General features: G+C 39.2%; 2 protein-coding genes across 3 annotated transcripts in view; one reads left to right on the top strand and one right to left on the bottom strand.

The window, feature by feature from the left end:
• Window positions 1-1,906: 1,906 nt before the first annotated feature.
• ddias (DNA damage-induced apoptosis suppressor) lies at window positions 1,907-8,191 on the bottom strand. Its single transcript, XM_031314087.2, has 5 exons — window positions 7,789-8,191; window positions 7,357-7,518; window positions 6,001-6,100; window positions 4,352-4,665; window positions 1,907-4,010 (listed from the first exon to the last, which is right to left on the bottom strand). The coding sequence occupies exons 1-5, from the start codon at window positions 7,908-7,910 to the stop codon at window positions 2,294-2,296; spliced, it is 2,415 nt and encodes an 804-aa protein (XP_031169947.1). The 5' UTR covers window positions 7,911-8,191; the 3' UTR covers window positions 1,907-2,293.
• Window positions 8,192-9,758: 1,567 nt separating this feature from the next.
• LOC116060507 overlaps window positions 9,759-16,440 on the top strand; it is a 7,899-nt gene continuing 1,217 nt past the window's right edge. The window contains exons 1-11 of one of the 2 annotated variants that reach the window (XM_031314088.2): window positions 9,759-9,940; window positions 10,035-10,099; window positions 10,183-10,291; window positions 11,336-11,487; window positions 11,617-11,759; window positions 11,918-12,080; window positions 13,176-13,194; window positions 14,553-14,642; window positions 14,779-14,857; window positions 15,508-15,581; window positions 15,668-16,440. The exon at window positions 15,668-16,440 is cut by the window's right edge and continues 1,217 nt beyond it. In XM_031314088.2, coding sequence (XP_031169948.1) covers window positions 9,927-9,940; window positions 10,035-10,099; window positions 10,183-10,291; window positions 11,336-11,487; window positions 11,617-11,759; window positions 11,918-12,080; window positions 13,176-13,194; window positions 14,553-14,642; window positions 14,779-14,857; window positions 15,508-15,581; window positions 15,668-16,440 — 1,681 coding nt within the window. In that variant the 5' untranslated portion in view covers window positions 9,759-9,926. Of the gene's footprint in view, window positions 9,941-10,034; window positions 10,100-10,182; window positions 10,292-11,335; window positions 11,488-11,616; window positions 11,760-11,917; window positions 12,081-13,175; window positions 13,195-14,548; window positions 14,643-14,778; window positions 14,858-15,507; window positions 15,582-15,667 lie in introns of both variants that reach the window. The other variant, XM_031314089.2, reaches the window with a different exon arrangement.

The raw sequence follows: 16,440 nt of genomic DNA, 5'->3' as shown, positions 1-16,440 counted from the left end.
ATTTTGTTCTGCAGTGCCTTCAGTATTTGAGTGGGTAGTGTGGTACCTGAATGCAATATAGGTCAAATGTATTTCAAATAAAGGCAAAACACCCAAAGAATTATCTTGGTAAAATAAAAACAAAATAAAAAATCTGTAATGTAATACAAAATAAAAATCACAATGAAAGAAATTATGCTATAACTTAAGAAATAATGACAAACACACAAAGTATAATAATGCGTGTGCTCTACAAATGGTGGCTTTGAATGATTCCATTCACTGAGGGCTTAGTGACATAGCTCACACTGTATTAGCAGCTTGCTAAGGAGAGAGGGTTTCCCTTGGGCACACACACACACACACACACACACACACACACACACACACACACACACACACACACACACATTTTTGGAAACACTTCAAGTCCTGTGACTGTATCTGTGACTGTATCTATAAATCATCTTAAGTCCAATTCACATTGTGTTGATCCCATTTTAAACTCCTTAGTAAGAGTACAGTAAGTCATTCAGTATTTTAGTACTAACATGGTTCCTGAATCATTTAAAAGAAAAAAGGTAAGAGATGCACACCCAAGTTAAGTAATTTAGACAAAAATAGAAAAAAGCTAGAAAGTGTATATGCCTACAATCTGCCTTGCAAAAAGATCAAACTACCATCAGGCCAGACTTAACATTCAAATCTTATAAAATCCCAATGGGCACTTTATACAATCAGTACTTTGTATTTCAAAGCACATGAACTGACACGTGGGGTTATATTTACTATTTTTATTATTGAAGCAACTGAAGCCAAAATTCTCTGGCACACACACACTGTGCCTGAAGTTGTTGAGTACTCCCATAACTTGTTTTGTAGTACCTTCCAACATGTCTCTGCCAGCAGAAGCACTGCAGACACGCACCACAGACATGCAACTTATTTTGTAGAATTGCATCATATTTAAGAACTAGTGCTCTTGACAGATGTAACATAGTTAATGGCTTACAAATATACTAAAAGATGTTTGTTTAAGCGCCTTATTTTGTAGTTTTTTGGCAAAGTTAACAGGAGAGAAACAGGACTAAGAGTCTACAGCCATGTTAGCGGCTCTGTGAGGCTGTAGTGCTCATTGTAAAGAAACTCAAACTCTTCGATAGATAAACCAAAGTACTGGACAAATTTAAATGTTGACCTAATGATGGCACTAGATGAGTAGTTAGGGGATCACCAAAGTCCACAGACCATGAATGTCTACACCAAATTGTATTGTCATACAAGCAAGTTGTCATGTCATGTGTACATCAGGAGTTCTCCAAGGTAAATGTACACATGGCACTTCAAATAGAAAAGATCAACCACATAGGATGCTGAAACATCCACATAGACACACATCACACCATACCCAGCTGACTAATACCAACCCTGCTTCTGCAACACATAGTACAAAGCTCCAGCTGTTAGCTTCTTGTCCCAGTTTCCATTTTTACACTAGTAACATCATCTTCTTCTCGCCCTTGCTCTCTTTTACTCACATCCAGAACATTGTAGTCATATTTTTTGGCTGCTATTCTTAGCTCTTTGGCATGACACTGTGCATACTCATCCCTACATTAACACCCCTGCAAAAACAAACAAACAAACAAACACACACACACACACACACACACACACAGTCTCTCTGGTGTCAACAGAAGTACCAGGTAGCAGTGATTCAAAGTAGCAGACTCAAGAGCATTCAAAAGCGTCAAAACGTTTTGTTGGCCTTTTGGTACCTAATGTTTATTGAAAAAGGAACGTCCCTGGTTCAATTCAGCTGGGGATTTTTATTCCAGTACCAGTATTTCTGTCTGTCTCCATTTTATTTTAATAAAGACTAAAATGCAAGAAAGAAAGAATTTCAATAATTTGAATCCAATGGATATTAGATGTAGCATCAGCAGATCATTTATCAGATACACACAGAATCATCCTTTTACTGTCACTTTGCTTTAACAGCATTCATAGTTGTAGGAACAATGGAGATCCGACAGGGTTATGAGTAAAATGCAGCAATGAGTGAGAGGGTGCAGTAGCAGAAAGTCTTTAGAACACAGAGTTATGATAAATAAAATAAAATATATATATATATAATATATACATTTTTTAGCAATGGGTGTGCCTGGGATAGCAGCAGAAGGTGGGTCAAGTAAGGCTTCTCTGGCAGTGCTTTTCAACAGAATATCATAACTTGGGTTGCCCGCCTGAAATACATTAAAAAAGATCTTTAGTTCTAAGATCAATTTGTAAAGTCCATCTTCAACAGAACCTCTCAGATTGAGTCAGAGAATAGATCTCTAGACCAATCACATGCCTCATTCGCATCATCAAGGAGGTAACAGTTAGATGTAACCAGACTACCCTCATTAACCGTTTCACTGTCACAATTCCCTATGTGTGCCACACCTCTCTGTGATGATGTGAGAGTGTGATCCAACAGATTTCTTTTACAATCAACTCCATCTCCCTGCTGCCCTTCCCAAGAATAACCCAAATTTATGCTGCTTGTATGAGTCTGCCTTCTTTTTCTGAGCTTCACACTCAGTCGTGTTTTAGCAGCAGGAGTCGGAGGAACAATTAATGCATTGTCCTCATAATCATAGACAGTCACATCACAATCACTTGAGTCACATTTGTGGTTGATCTTTCCGGTTGACTCTGTGTTTAGAGCCCCTCTCTGGACCCTAGGGTGGTTTTTATGCTCGTCTGGTTTCCAGGAAGTCGTCCTCAACACCATGTTTTCTTTTGTAGACTCTCTGCCACACTGGAACAGCTGGTTTGCACTGACACGGTTAAATTTACAAAGAGAAGAGGTGGTTCTGGCTGTCTTTTTATCTACTAATTCAGGCATATTTCCTGTTCTGTAAGAGGAGGCCGTCACAACAGCTACTTTTACAATGGGGGTGGACTGAGAGGGAGGGATGAAGTCGAGCTCTTGTGTGCCTGTTGGAATTAAACTGTCTCTTTTAATGCATTTATCACTTTTCAGTTTCTCTTTGTCTGGTGTTGAATGTGTACCATTTTTACACCTCAGGTGCTGTTTGTTTAGTTCGGAAAGCAGTGGGCAAGCTTCTGTGGCCGTCCTGAAAGTCTCTGCATGTGTATTGAGCTGGTTTGTGTTCATATCGATTATGAGTGAGCTACTGAATAGGTCTGCTGAACAATTGTAGGTATCCCCTTCAAGCTGCTCTTCCTCTTCATTTTCAAAAGACAGAGAACTAGCTTTCTCATCCTCCTGATTACACTCATGGGAACACATGTTTCTGGCTTGACTCATGCTTGCAAATCCAACAGGGTTCTTATGTACCTGGTCAGAGAAATCATTACCATTCGGTGCAGGTGTATTGGTGATATCCAGTAATAACTGTGAGTGGCTGCCTGTTATCTGCGTGTTACTTTGACAAACAGAAGTTGATTTATGTGATATGTTCTTGTCTTGTGAACCGATTTCCAGGTCGCTTCTTGCGTTTTTTTCCTGATTTTGCACATTTAGTTGTGGCTCTGTTTCACCAACAATGTCAAAATCTTTGTTTTCCTCACACAAAAATTCTGTAAGACTCTCAGAGAAAGGCAAATCTTCCCAAGCCAAGGAGCTTGACAAAAATGCTTTGGTGAGTTGTCTGGTAGAAAACCCCTTGGGCCTGTTGTGGCCAGGTGACGGAGGACTGAACCAAGTGTTCAGGGTGGGGGTGTTTCCAACAGCTTTCGCAATAGATGAGTATGGGTATTTGGCAAATGGTGGACTACTGGAAGAACTGCACTCTAAAGAAAGAAGAGGCGACAGTGCTCTCTCCTCTGTGACTTGATGGTTCTCCAGGTAGCCTCTCTGTGCATGATCTGGTGTTTTGTTGTTGTCTGTCTGCCTTCTGTTCTCATCTCCACTGTCCTGGGTACTGCAGCCTTCCTCCTGCTCTGCCGATGAAGTAACTAGTCCTAGTGACTGTTGCCAAGGAGGGGTGGGAGTAAGGGGGCCGTCCTGGTTCTGTGAACTAGGATGAAAAGAAAAGCAACTGTCACAAAATGCAATTTATCGAGGGAAACCACCTGACACAGGAGATTTTTCTTACATTTAATTTGAATTTCTTCCCCTAAAAAAAAAAAAAAAAAAGAAGGAAAAACTGTTAGGAGGCACAGCTACAATTCTTACGAGCTCACTAGTCAAACTAGCTCGTAAGAATTTCTGTTGTTTTTACTTTGATTTCAGATTGAGTCAGTCTCACTTATTCCCAATTATTTGTTTCTGGCCCCTACAGAGTCTGTCCTTGATATAAAATACTGAAAAGTATCAGATAGAAAGCAACAGTTACCAGTAGCGTCTTAATGTCATTACCTTTGCGGTGACTGGGAAAGAAGACCTGAGGCAGAAAGTGTGGCATTATTAAAGCTGCTGGCTGGAAAACGGCGAGGAATCAGCAGCAGGGTTGTTGCTGGGGGTCTGGAGGTTTTGCTGGGATCAGTGGATCCCAGTTCATATTCTGCAGCTTTCTGAAGAAGGATCTGATAATAACTGACCACTGTGCAGCCTCCCATGCCTGTAGCTTTGGGGAGAATCATCTGAGTGGCAATAAAGTGGACTGCTTCTTTACTGCTGGAGCCATTCGCAACAGGCCCTCCTAACCAAGGCCCACTTTCTGTCTTGGTTACCTGAAGAACACAGACAAGACCAGAGAGCAAGCAGCCTGAATACAAATGAAATTCAAAGCACATATTTTGGTCACGTTGTTCAAATACGTATGATTATAGCCCGACCAATACTGGATTTTTGAGGCCAATACTGATACAAACATTTGTGTTTAAAACAATCCAATAACATAAAATAAATACATAATCCTCAGATTTGGTTTTAGCCATACTAGCAGCACAGTATGGGATGGCAATGTTGGTCTGTTGACTGATCGGTCCACCACTTTGGTCCAGACTGAAATATCTCAATAACTACTGGATGGATTGCCATTAAATTCTGTAAAGACATTCATGGTTCCTATAAGAATAACCCAACTAACTTTCCAACGTCTCCTTCCAGGCAGCGCTGCCTGGAAGGCACTAGGATTAGGCAATGGTTATGGATTAGAGCTTAGATCGGCCCAAAAAATCATGCCTGAACCTGCCCGAGCATGTTGTGTCCGAGCCCAGCCCGACCCGACATATTAACTGTAATTATGAGCCCGAGCCCGATTTAAACCCGACACTTTTTTAATACGTGGGCCGCTGACGTTTAGAATAATACAAGGACAAAGCATGTAAACTGCGCTGTTTGTTTAGAATGGAACGGATCGCCAAGTGGATCCAAATGAAGAAACGTAAAAAAAAAGAAACAATGATGAACAACATATTGTTGTCACTGCCCACGACTTGTTTAAACTGCTTCCATACCTCCAACTTTCCTCCACACTTGCTCAAAGTTAATTCTCCTGTTTTTCTTTTTTTCCTTTACATCTTCAAGCTCCCGGTGTGATGCGTGCAAGAGGAGGAGACTCCACGCATGACACGTGCTGCATTTTGTAACTGCAGCCTAACTTTTGTACACATTTGTTACTTTTATATAGCCTATATATATATATATATATATATATATATATATATATATATATATATACATATATATATATATATATATATATATATATTTATAATATTTCTTATTATGGCATAGCTTTTTCCCCACCCAAATAGGATAATAAGGTAATGGATTAAAAAAAAAAAAATTGCTTGAACAACGGTCATCATAAGACGATCATCATAAGACATTCCCATCAGGCTCAGCTGCAATATTATATGTTAGCTGCAAAACATCAGCATATTAGCATGGCAACTTTAGTATTTAGCTCAAAGCACTGCTGTGCCAACTTACAGCCTCACAGAGCCGTTGGCGAACACGGCTGTACTCTCTTAGTCTTTTTTGTTACTTATCGGCCAACATATACACAGATACAGACACAGCCGTAATAAGCTAATATCAGCCAAGTAGAGAAAATGTACCTTAATACCAAAGATGAAATGTCTGCCAATAAAACAGTCCTCGACAGCCTTCGCCAACAATGTGGATCTGGTTGATGCTCCATCTAAGTTCTCCACCAACCTACAACATTACAGACACAACAGAAATGCACACTGCTTTTCATTTGACTGGCAAAGAGAGAAAACACTGATCACAAGATGAGCTTTTTAAATGTGCCACATTAAACACTGGTAAAAATAAAGCTAACTTGTGTATTCCCTCTGACCAGCACGGGGTTTAGCACAGGGTTTTGTTTTGTCCCCTCACATGACACAAAAACCTCCAATAACATAATAATAACTTAATACACCAGATGAAAACATTAACCTTCAAGTAAAAAAAGATCAGGGGTACTGTTTCACACTGCGAATGCCAGATACTTCACACTTAAGGCCGTTTTATGGTTCTGCGGAGGCTCCACGCAGAGCTTTCGCCGTAGCCTACGTAAGTGGCCTGATGTTTATACTTGTGCGTTGGTGTGTGCGTCGAGCCGGCGTATGTGTGTGTGTGGGGAGTGTGTTTTTGAGCGAGGGAGAAGTGAGAGAGTGATGGTGATTAGCTTCGGAGCGAGTACTGACTCTAGAGTCATAGTGAGAGAAACAAAGTGTCTCCCCTGTGTTTTCTGAATAAGGTGGGAAATCTGTAGCAGGAAAAGTTAACCCTCTCCCTGATTTCATGTTGTTTATGGAGAAGGAGAACCAGGAAATGAGTCAGGGGAAATGCAACGGTACCAAGCCACGGCCGAGCGACGTGTAGTTACATTTTTCGAGAGGTGCACGTCAGGGTACGGTGTAGGGTAGTGTCCAACATAACCTCATAACTCAGAGTTGTTCAACTTTGTGGCTCCAAGGAAGACGGGAGACAGCTGTATGACAAGACAGTGCTGCTCAGCCTGCCAAGGCCATAGTTAAACTAAACATAAAAACATTTTGTCTGTGCTGGGATATTTGGGCACCCGCAATATCTTGGTTTTCTTTGAAGTTTCAGTAAAACTTAGCGCCTCCAGCATGAGTTTAAATACACCTTCAGTAAGACAGGACCTTCAGAGAGTTGGGAAGGCACGACAAGTTAACACATCATGGTTAAACTGTACTGCCTGCTTAATTCTCTCCTCAATTGGAATTCATTAAATGCTCCTGGGCAAGTCATCAAAGTCTCACAAACTGTCTTCACATATGTGAAATTAGTTGTGCTGCTCCTGAGTTGTTCCTTAACACAAGGGGAACCAAACTACTACAATCCACACAGAGACTTGGTACAAAAGATAATGTCAGACAGTAACGGAAAACTTGCGTTTAATATACAGAGAATGCTATTTAGATTATTTCTGTGCTCACCTCTGTAAACCACTTGCATGAATGCCAAAGAATGGGTTCAAGCAGGTTCCAAACACTGTAACTCCAAATATGCATCTGTCCCGGGCCACCCTTAGTGACAGACGATATCTGTAATCAACCTGTTCCCTCAGACAGCTAGAACCACACTTAGAGCATCTGCATCTGTGGTGGATAGACAGAGAGGACATCATGTGAGTGAGTAAATTTGCTTTGTAGGAATCAATTAATTTAATGTTTTAAGCTTATTCAGCTACAGCCTTTATATAGGTTAGCATACCTAGAAATGAACTTGTCAATGAGACATAATAAAGTCAAGTACTGGTATTGATTTAATTTAACTCGGACAACTGTAAAGAGTAATCAGTTACAGTACAGTTTTGAAAATACATTCCATGGACCCACTGTTTCTTCGTTGGTTGTTTGTGTTTTTACCTCGTCGTGTCCTGCTGTTCAACGTCAATCCTTGAGAAGCAGCCTTTACAGCAAGGATAAAACACACAGGCATCTTGCAGAGACAACACAACACAATCCACCAGAGCCCGTCTAACAGACATTTAATCTGTTAGGAGTAAGTTACTCTAAGGCACAGACACTTGGCTGTTGCAGCTAACGTTAGCAGGCTGCTAGCTGAAACGTCTCACAACATAATTAACTGTAACGGCAGCAACTTCAACACGACCAACTTTCAATAAAGCTAGAACCAAATATGGATTAAAGCCTAAAAACACACGCAAACATACACGCAAATTACTAAATTCTAATTCTCCGCATCTTTTTAGCTGTTAAAACAATGACTGTAAAAAATTGTTAATCACTATTTGCTACCTTCGCCACGACGTACTTTCATTCTGCTTGTTTAGATTTACTGGCGGTTGCAGAGCCAGCTTGAAGGGGCATTATTGCCACCTACTGGACTGGATGTGGAACATTAGATTGACAGGATGGAATTCTCTGTTTACTGTAATCTGATGCAAAGCCATTTTAATTTTAAAATACATACACACACATTCATTTTGTATGTGTGTGTATGTATTTCACTTACTTATAGAGAGAGCATAACTATTATCAAAATGGACACAAGATAAGAAGCTGGAAATGTATGTCTGGATCTATTTTAAATCTATTTGAATGTTTTTTTGTGTCTTTAAGTGTAAGATTTTACATTAGGACTAGATCGTGTCCTAATTTTTTTTAATGCAACGAAAAATGTGTCCATATCAGGTACACTAAATCCCATAATGCAACACTTCACCTTTAATATGCATAATTTACAGTTGTAGGACATTACATGGTGCACAATGATGATCATTCTAAAGTTTCTGAAGATTAAATTTACTGCTCACTATAGACAATTGAATGTTTAATAGGAAATAGTGAAAAGTAAATAATAAAAATAGACTGTATATACAGTATATATATATATATATATATATATATATATATATATATATATATATATATATATATATATATATATATATATATAAACACGTGTGTACATTTATTAAGATATTGTTGCATAATTAAGTTCACCAACTTTAGATGTAAAGCAACATGTGAAGCAACTCATCATTGTTCACATATAACTGTAACTCTGCTTCGACCTGCTGGTCTAAAATGAATATCGACTGTCTACCCTCACTGTTGCCAAAGTTAGGCCAGTTAGTTGCCAGTAGCCTATTCCCAGCAAACACATACCCTTTAGGGAACGTTCCCTAAAGGTTCTCTGAAGGTAATACCTTTAGAGAATCTTCCCAGAACGTTCCCTAAAGGTAAAATATTTTGGAACCTTCAGCTAACCTTCCTGGAACGTTCTCTTAAAGTTGTTTTTGTTGAACTTTTAAAGAACCTTTAGGGAACGTTCCCTAAAGGTTCTCTTAAGGTTTTTTTTTTATACCTTCAGCTAACCTTCTATGAACGTTCCCTAAAGGTTCTGTAAAGGTTAGTTTTGTAGAACCTTGAAATATATATATATATATATATATATATATATATATATATATATATATATATATATATATATATATATATATATATATTATATTATATTATATTGTGTAAGTGAACTGCAGTTCACTTACTGCAGTTCACTTACACAATGTAAAACGCAGGCTACGCCTAATTTACATAAATGACATCTTGTGTAAATTCATCTCTATATTTCTAATTCCTTGACTAATTTTGCTGATCTGAGTAACTTATTTCTCTATGATTCAAGTAGGCTATAAATTGAATGAAATCTATTATAATCGATATGGCCCCAGCTTTTACACATTTACGCGCAAATTCACAATTTTGTATTTATTTTATAGGTAGCCTATTTTGGTTGCTTCATTTACAGCAGGGATTGTGTTGCCTTTCTTCTACTCTTTGAGGAAATGGGAGTAGGACACACCTCCTCCCCTGAATTAGTGGCACAACATTTCCAGTAACAGCTTTCCATATCAGGAAGACTGTGAGACATTACAGTGTAAGCACGCAGCAAACTAAACGTTCACTTTCCCACGAAATGGGTAGGAGCTGATGAACTGGATTGTTTTCGAAGGAGAAGAAGAATAAATCGTTTCAGCATGGAGTTAAAGAGGTAATCTGGAGCCTTGGAAAGTGTTTGTGTTGCTTAAATTATCAAATATTTCGCATTAAATAGCCTAAAGAAAATATATGCTGTTTGCTTTCAGGCCCGTTCGCGATAGGATATCCTTGGTCCTTCTTATTTTGGGGAATATTACAACAGCTCTCTCTGGTACGTAAAGTGGACACGTAGACAGCTTTTATATGCAATAACTCATTCTCACAATTAATCTTTTTGTGTAATGTGGGTTTCAGGCCAAACTCTTGACTGTACCAACGACTATGAGTCACTAGTGTTTTGCCACTTTGAAGCGCAAAACTGCTCTGAATACAAGTTGACTTTCCGGAGCAACAACGAAAACGGGTGAGGTGTTGTTTTTATTGTTTCACTTATTTTACGTATGGTTTACTGCAGAGCTAGTGAATTGGTAAAACTGTATACTTATGAGCTTAGTTTTGGCTGATTTCCATAAAATGGTGTCGAGTCAGTTGATTGTTTTCATACAACATATTTAGGCCTATAATATTAAAATTGCACACATTTCTTGAAACCCTCACCCATTTTCTCAAAACTGTAAACACACAATTAAATTCTCAAACTATGTTCACAAAACACCTGACTCTGCTGGCAAAATCAAACAATGCTTTCAGATCATACACACAGCCAGTCAATAAATACTAGAGCATTCATTACACATTACCTCAAAACATTGAAAACAGTGTCATGGGCAGGTAGTTACAGAAAAAAATGTTTACAGTATTTCATATAGTAAACACATTTTGCAATGAAAACTTACAATAAGTATATCACAAATTGTACAGTGAATATCATGTACACTGAAAGTAGTGCAAGTAATACAATATTAAATGTCTGTATACTGTATTACTGTAGGCACTTGCAGAACAATACAGTAGTCCAACTGCAAAAGGCCAAAGAACAAAGAAAATGAAATTAAAAGCACATGATGGTACACTAAAAAATATTGTGAAACCGCAAAATCAAATAACATTCAATGCTCCTGTACCACTTGTGCACTCTAAACTGGCTTATATTCTCTACAATTGGTTTGATCACCTAGAAACGTGTGTGTACAATTTTGAGTCGTTGTGTGTAAATGATGACAACTGTGTTGTAGTTGTGTTTAACTTTCGCTTCCCGTGTAAACTATTTTGCAACACAAGTGCATTACAGTGTGAAATGTGTTTTAACAAGTGAGAATGTGTTTAGAGTTTTGCAAGAAGAGTGATTGATTCGACAAATGGGTTTAGGCCACTGAGCATTTGGTTCAGAGAATGGGGTTTAGTGTTTTAGCAATTCAGAAAAACTGTAAATATCACTGTATTAAAAATCAACTAAAATGTATTTAAAATATTCAGAGCATGATGCATGTTATCTTGTATTCCACAGGGAGAAGCACAGCAATTTTAAACCATGTGACACTGCACAGTGTTGCTCTGTCCACCAAGAAGAGATACTTGTTGTAGGAGAGTCTTTTACAGCCACAGTTTGGAAAGGAGGCAATCACATAGAGTCCAAAATCATCAACGTCACAGACAGCAGTAAGTTGACTTCTTTTAAATGAAAGTCCATTAATCTGATCCAGATCCAGAATAACAGTGAATGGATGTACAACTGGATGGAAGTTAGGAAACATTCCCCTTACTTCTCTCATCTCTGTTCTTCTACAGTAAAGCCCAAAACCCCAACAATTGTCTCAGTGAACGAATCAAATGGGAATTTTCATGTCAAGTGGAAGCAGAACGTGAAGGAAAGTTTAAGAGATAACTTGGCTGCTAATGTGACTTACCATAAAAAAGGAGATGCAAAAAAGGTAAGAGCAATACCAAATGCACTTTATAACACTAAAAGATCATTTTCTGTAGAGATGTAGACTTAGTCATGGGCATTTAAGTATGTCAGCTTCCTTCTTTAGTTAAAGGAAATGATTGCCAAGCCATCCTTTTAATAATTCTTGTTTCTCCATACCAGGTGTATGCTGTTGTCAAACCAACTACTCTCGACGAATTTGGTTACTATGAAATACTTGGTCGTAACTTGGATCCAAGTACAACATATGCAGTCAGTGTGAAAAGCTACCTAGACCTGAGTGGAAAGTTCAGTGACAGTAGTGAAGAGTGGGAATTCACAACCCGTAAGTGTCATCTATTCAGTCTTTTGTGTTACTTTTGATGTTTAAGTATACTGTATATTTTTTAGACATGATACGATTTCTTAAACATATTTATAATCAATTAATAAGGTGCAATAAAGGGTGTGTATGACCCATCATTTGAAATCTAGGATCCCTTAAAACCTCAAAATCTCTATTTATCTATAGTGTAAACTGTATTAGTCTTTTTTGTATCTTCCCCAAAGTAATATAACATATTTGTTGGTATTATACTATTTTCTGTATTTAAATGCAGTTTGTGATATCAAGGAACAGAGTATCATTTAAAGCCATCCACTACAACTTTATTTCGGCAAGGGGGAGTGCTACCAAACTGCTACGCAACCACACAGCAACTGATCTTTTATCTGCGTTGCTACATTGACTTAGTTGTTGTGGCACACCACACCTAACCCACTGATGTGGGCTGTCACAGGGTTTCACAGACTGGGAGGTATGCTGATTTCGGGTGCGAAAACACAAATTCAGTAAACATTCTTCAAAAGGGAACAAGACATAGTATGTGTAGGTTTCGATTTTGAAAATGTTATACTTGTTGACGCTCCCTGTCTTGGATCTGACCCAGGATCTGCACGCTATTTCAAGCTAAACATTCTCACAGAGTAATCTACCAGGCGTGTGCTCTTGCATGTCTACTTCATTGGCATTGTGCTGCCATATGACATTGCATTGCACTGTGGCAAAAATTGAGCAATCCTTTTCACCAGAGCTCTCCACTTATGCACCCACGCTGCGCAAACTCAGTGACTCATTGAAATGAATGAGGAAGTGTTTCCCCCACATACAAAGATGTATTTTGCCGCTGAAAAGAGGGTCTTTCCTAAAACTGGGAGTGCAAACTTTTTTTTTTAAACTGGTGCTACATGACCAGAGAAAGCTGAGAAAAGAAGCTGTGATATTCCCTTTCTCTGAAAAGGTAGAAAACTCACAACTACCAGAATGCACTGGACCAATTAACGTTGGTGGGAAATAGGCAATAGAGTAACAGAATCTTGGTTGGCTGCCTAGTTTTACCGTTTTATCTGAGTTTTTACAGCCTCGGTTTTCTCAATACAGGAAACAGTATGGAGCCCACTTCCTGTTTCTTGTTATGCGCTCCCCACCATGCTCTCTTCTTCCTCTCTGTTCATCTCAGGTGTTCCTGATTTCTGATTGAGGGTGGCCCTGCCCCTGTATATAAGAGAGGCTGGGAGAATGGCCCTGGGAGACTGAAGCGGCTCTGATCACCGTTGTCTTCTGTTATCTACTTTTGCTTTTTTTGTGTTTTATTGCTTTGAGGATGGAGGTCTGGTAGTCTAGTTTTCGCGGCTTTGTTTCTGTTAGTTAGTCACTACTTTTTAGTTTGGGAGGGGGGGGGTTCTGGGTCCGACGGCCCTTGATGGGTTGGCTCAGGCTTCTTCCCTTCTTTTGTTCTTTTTGGCCAGACCTCCAGACTCCCATAGATTTGGTTTAATCAATAATAGTTAAATTGTGAATACATTTTAATTTACTTTAACTAATCCTCAGGTTTGGTGTTATTCGATATGTTGACGGTCACATTTAAGTTGTGTTTGTTTGCTGTGGCCGTAACATTCTGAAAACATTCTAGGCAAGAAATAGGCAATACGGTAACAAAACATTGGTTTATATGTAATCAGCAGTCTAGTTTTATAATTTAATCTGAGTTCAGTCCGAGTTTATAAGAGAGAGAGAGGGGGCGGCTCTGTCCCTCAATCCGCTTCTATACTCTTTTTGTCCATATGTGGAAGTACAATCTGTAGTTTGAGCAACAGCTCTAAGAGCCAGCAGGTTTTGCGTCATCTGGCGGATTTTTGCCAGCCTGTGAGTAGGGAGATCTGGGCCCGGCTTAGATAGAGGGAAGTTTACCATACTTAATTTACACATACTACCAACATTATTATGATACAAAGTTGGTTGAAAATTAGCAAAACATCCCTTTAAGACAAAGGTTGCAGATCAGGATCATGACAGTTTCATAGTTATAACTGCCATGCATTGTTTTAGTGTCATGGATCTATTAGCCAAACTGGACTTCTCTCTCTCTCTCTCTCTCTCTCTCTCTCTTTCTCTCTGTGTTGCTCCACTATTACAGGCACACCCATTGCTTTAGGGACCTCCATCCCCACCCACATTCTCTACAGCCAGTGAGCATGTTATGTTGCTCTGCTCTACCATTTTCCTTTTCACCCAGTCTAACTCTTTTTTCAGGTGAACTGAATATGTGCCATATTTTTGCTTCTGGTGAACCAAGGGTGTAGAAAACTGATCCATATTTACATCTACATTCCATTCTATTACACATTACACAAGCCAGGTGCCAATCTACAAGCATACATCATGCACTTCTCTCTAGTTTATCTCTCTACTGCATGTAATCTGTTCAAAAATGGAGTCATTGCCAAACTTACTTTATACATGTTACTTTACAGCCATGTCCTCCATTGTCCTGCCCTTGGTTATCATCATCAGCCTCAGTTTTGCTGCAATCATCATCAGCGCCGCTATAAATGGCTGTTATGTAAAGTAAGTCATGCATATGGTGTTTGTGTTGTTTCTCTATTAGTGAATCATATGAAAGGCTTTCCTCCCAAATACTGTAACTCCTGTGTTGTGTTCATGTGTGTATCTGTTGTTGATTTATTTGTGCAATTGATTTTAGGCTCAAAACTAAGTGGTGGGACACAGTTGCCAAATGTCCAAATCCTAAACTTCTTATTATGCATCCAGGCGAGCAAGAGGTGAGTTGCCTGGTGATACTTACTTATTGTTGGCATTTTTCAGCAATAGCCATTCAATGCATTTACATTCTGTAATTCCTTCTCTCCATAGTTGATTTAAATTGCCTTCACATGCATGAGGGATTCACAGGATTCACAATACAGCATGTAATCCAGCATCACTAACATTTTATTTAAAAAAAACTACATGTCCTGTAAAATAAGGTTGCGGATGCAATTATTACCGACAAGTTTTTTTGGCTGCGCTAGTAACAGATACATCATTTCCTCATGTTGTGTTTGTGACATAGCGGCTGCTCAACAGGTGTTTGCTGTAGTATTAACAAGCACTTGCTGTTACCACCATTAACCCAACCCATTCTCACTCCGAACTGAGAGATGGGAGTAAGAATGTGTTGATTAACCATAGGTGTCACCTTACCAACCAGGACTAACATCATAATGATTATAACTTTAAACTTCACCAGATACTTTCACAAACATGAAGTTAATTTGAAAATGTTTAATAATAAATAAATAATAATAATAAATAATAATTAATAGGTTTAATAAATAGTTAATGTCAAATCTATTAGAAAAGAACATTTGACCCATTTACCGGAAATGTTTCCAATCTACGGTTTTAATGGTTTTTATCCTCCTTGTTGCAGGTCTTGAAGCCTGTGCCACCCATCATCTCCTCTGTCTGTGTTGAGCCCCTTGTTCCAGATGACAGCAAACTATGGTTTGTGTGGCTACACTAGTACATTTCCTTAAGGATTTCTGTGTGATTTTGTTGGCAGTCTAAGTAACCCATTTGTCTGTATTTAGGTCGAAGGAGTCTCTGAGAGAGAGCAGTGGGAGCCTTCAGCAAAGCAGTGGAATCAGTACTGGCTCTTCTGGTCTCAGTTATGCTAATACAGAACCTAACGTTATAGCCTGCGTTCAGGATGCCCTTCTTAAAGCCCTCCCCAACATCAGCCCGATATCACATTTTATCACCAATTCATTTACAGAAGTAAACCAAGACAGTGGTTTGCTCTCCCCTTCCTACAACCCTTGTGGTGTCAGAGCTGATGACATGAGTTCTGGATCATGTGGCTTTGAAAATAAAACCTACTCCATCCTCATTCCCAGCGGCCCACATCAGAATCTGACGGACGCTGAAATGCTTTGTGACTGTGCATACCATCCTAGTGCGGGTGACGTGACCTGTGCTGACCAACACGCACCAGCTTGTCCGCTTGTTAATTTTCCACCAGTGGTTTTACCTCTAATGCCAACAGACATGTCATATCAGCAAAGCAATGCAGATCCTGGGGGATTTTCATATGCAGAAGAGTCCAGTTTGTCCTCCGTCTCTAGTGGCACCAACACGATTGCGTCATGTGATCCTGTGTCCAGAGTCGAGGGCGTGTGTGAGAGCTTCGATGAGGCTGCCTGTGGTGGGACAAAGCTACATGGAAAAACTGAAGGAGCAATTATATGTGATGAAAACCCCTGCTACGGCTGTGCGCCTGCAGGCTCACACAGCTTTCCTCCAGTGGATGATGGCTACCAGGCATTTCAGAATCTGGTGGAGCAGCCTGATATTTTGTTTTCAG

Source organism: Sander lucioperca, chromosome 3, assembly GCF_008315115.2.
Source record: "Sander lucioperca isolate FBNREF2018 chromosome 3, SLUC_FBN_1.2, whole genome shotgun sequence".
Classification (NCBI taxonomy): domain Eukaryota; kingdom Metazoa; phylum Chordata; class Actinopteri; order Perciformes; family Percidae; genus Sander; species Sander lucioperca.
Note: the sequence above shows the minus strand (reverse complement) of the source record. Positions and strands in the feature narration are given on the sequence as shown.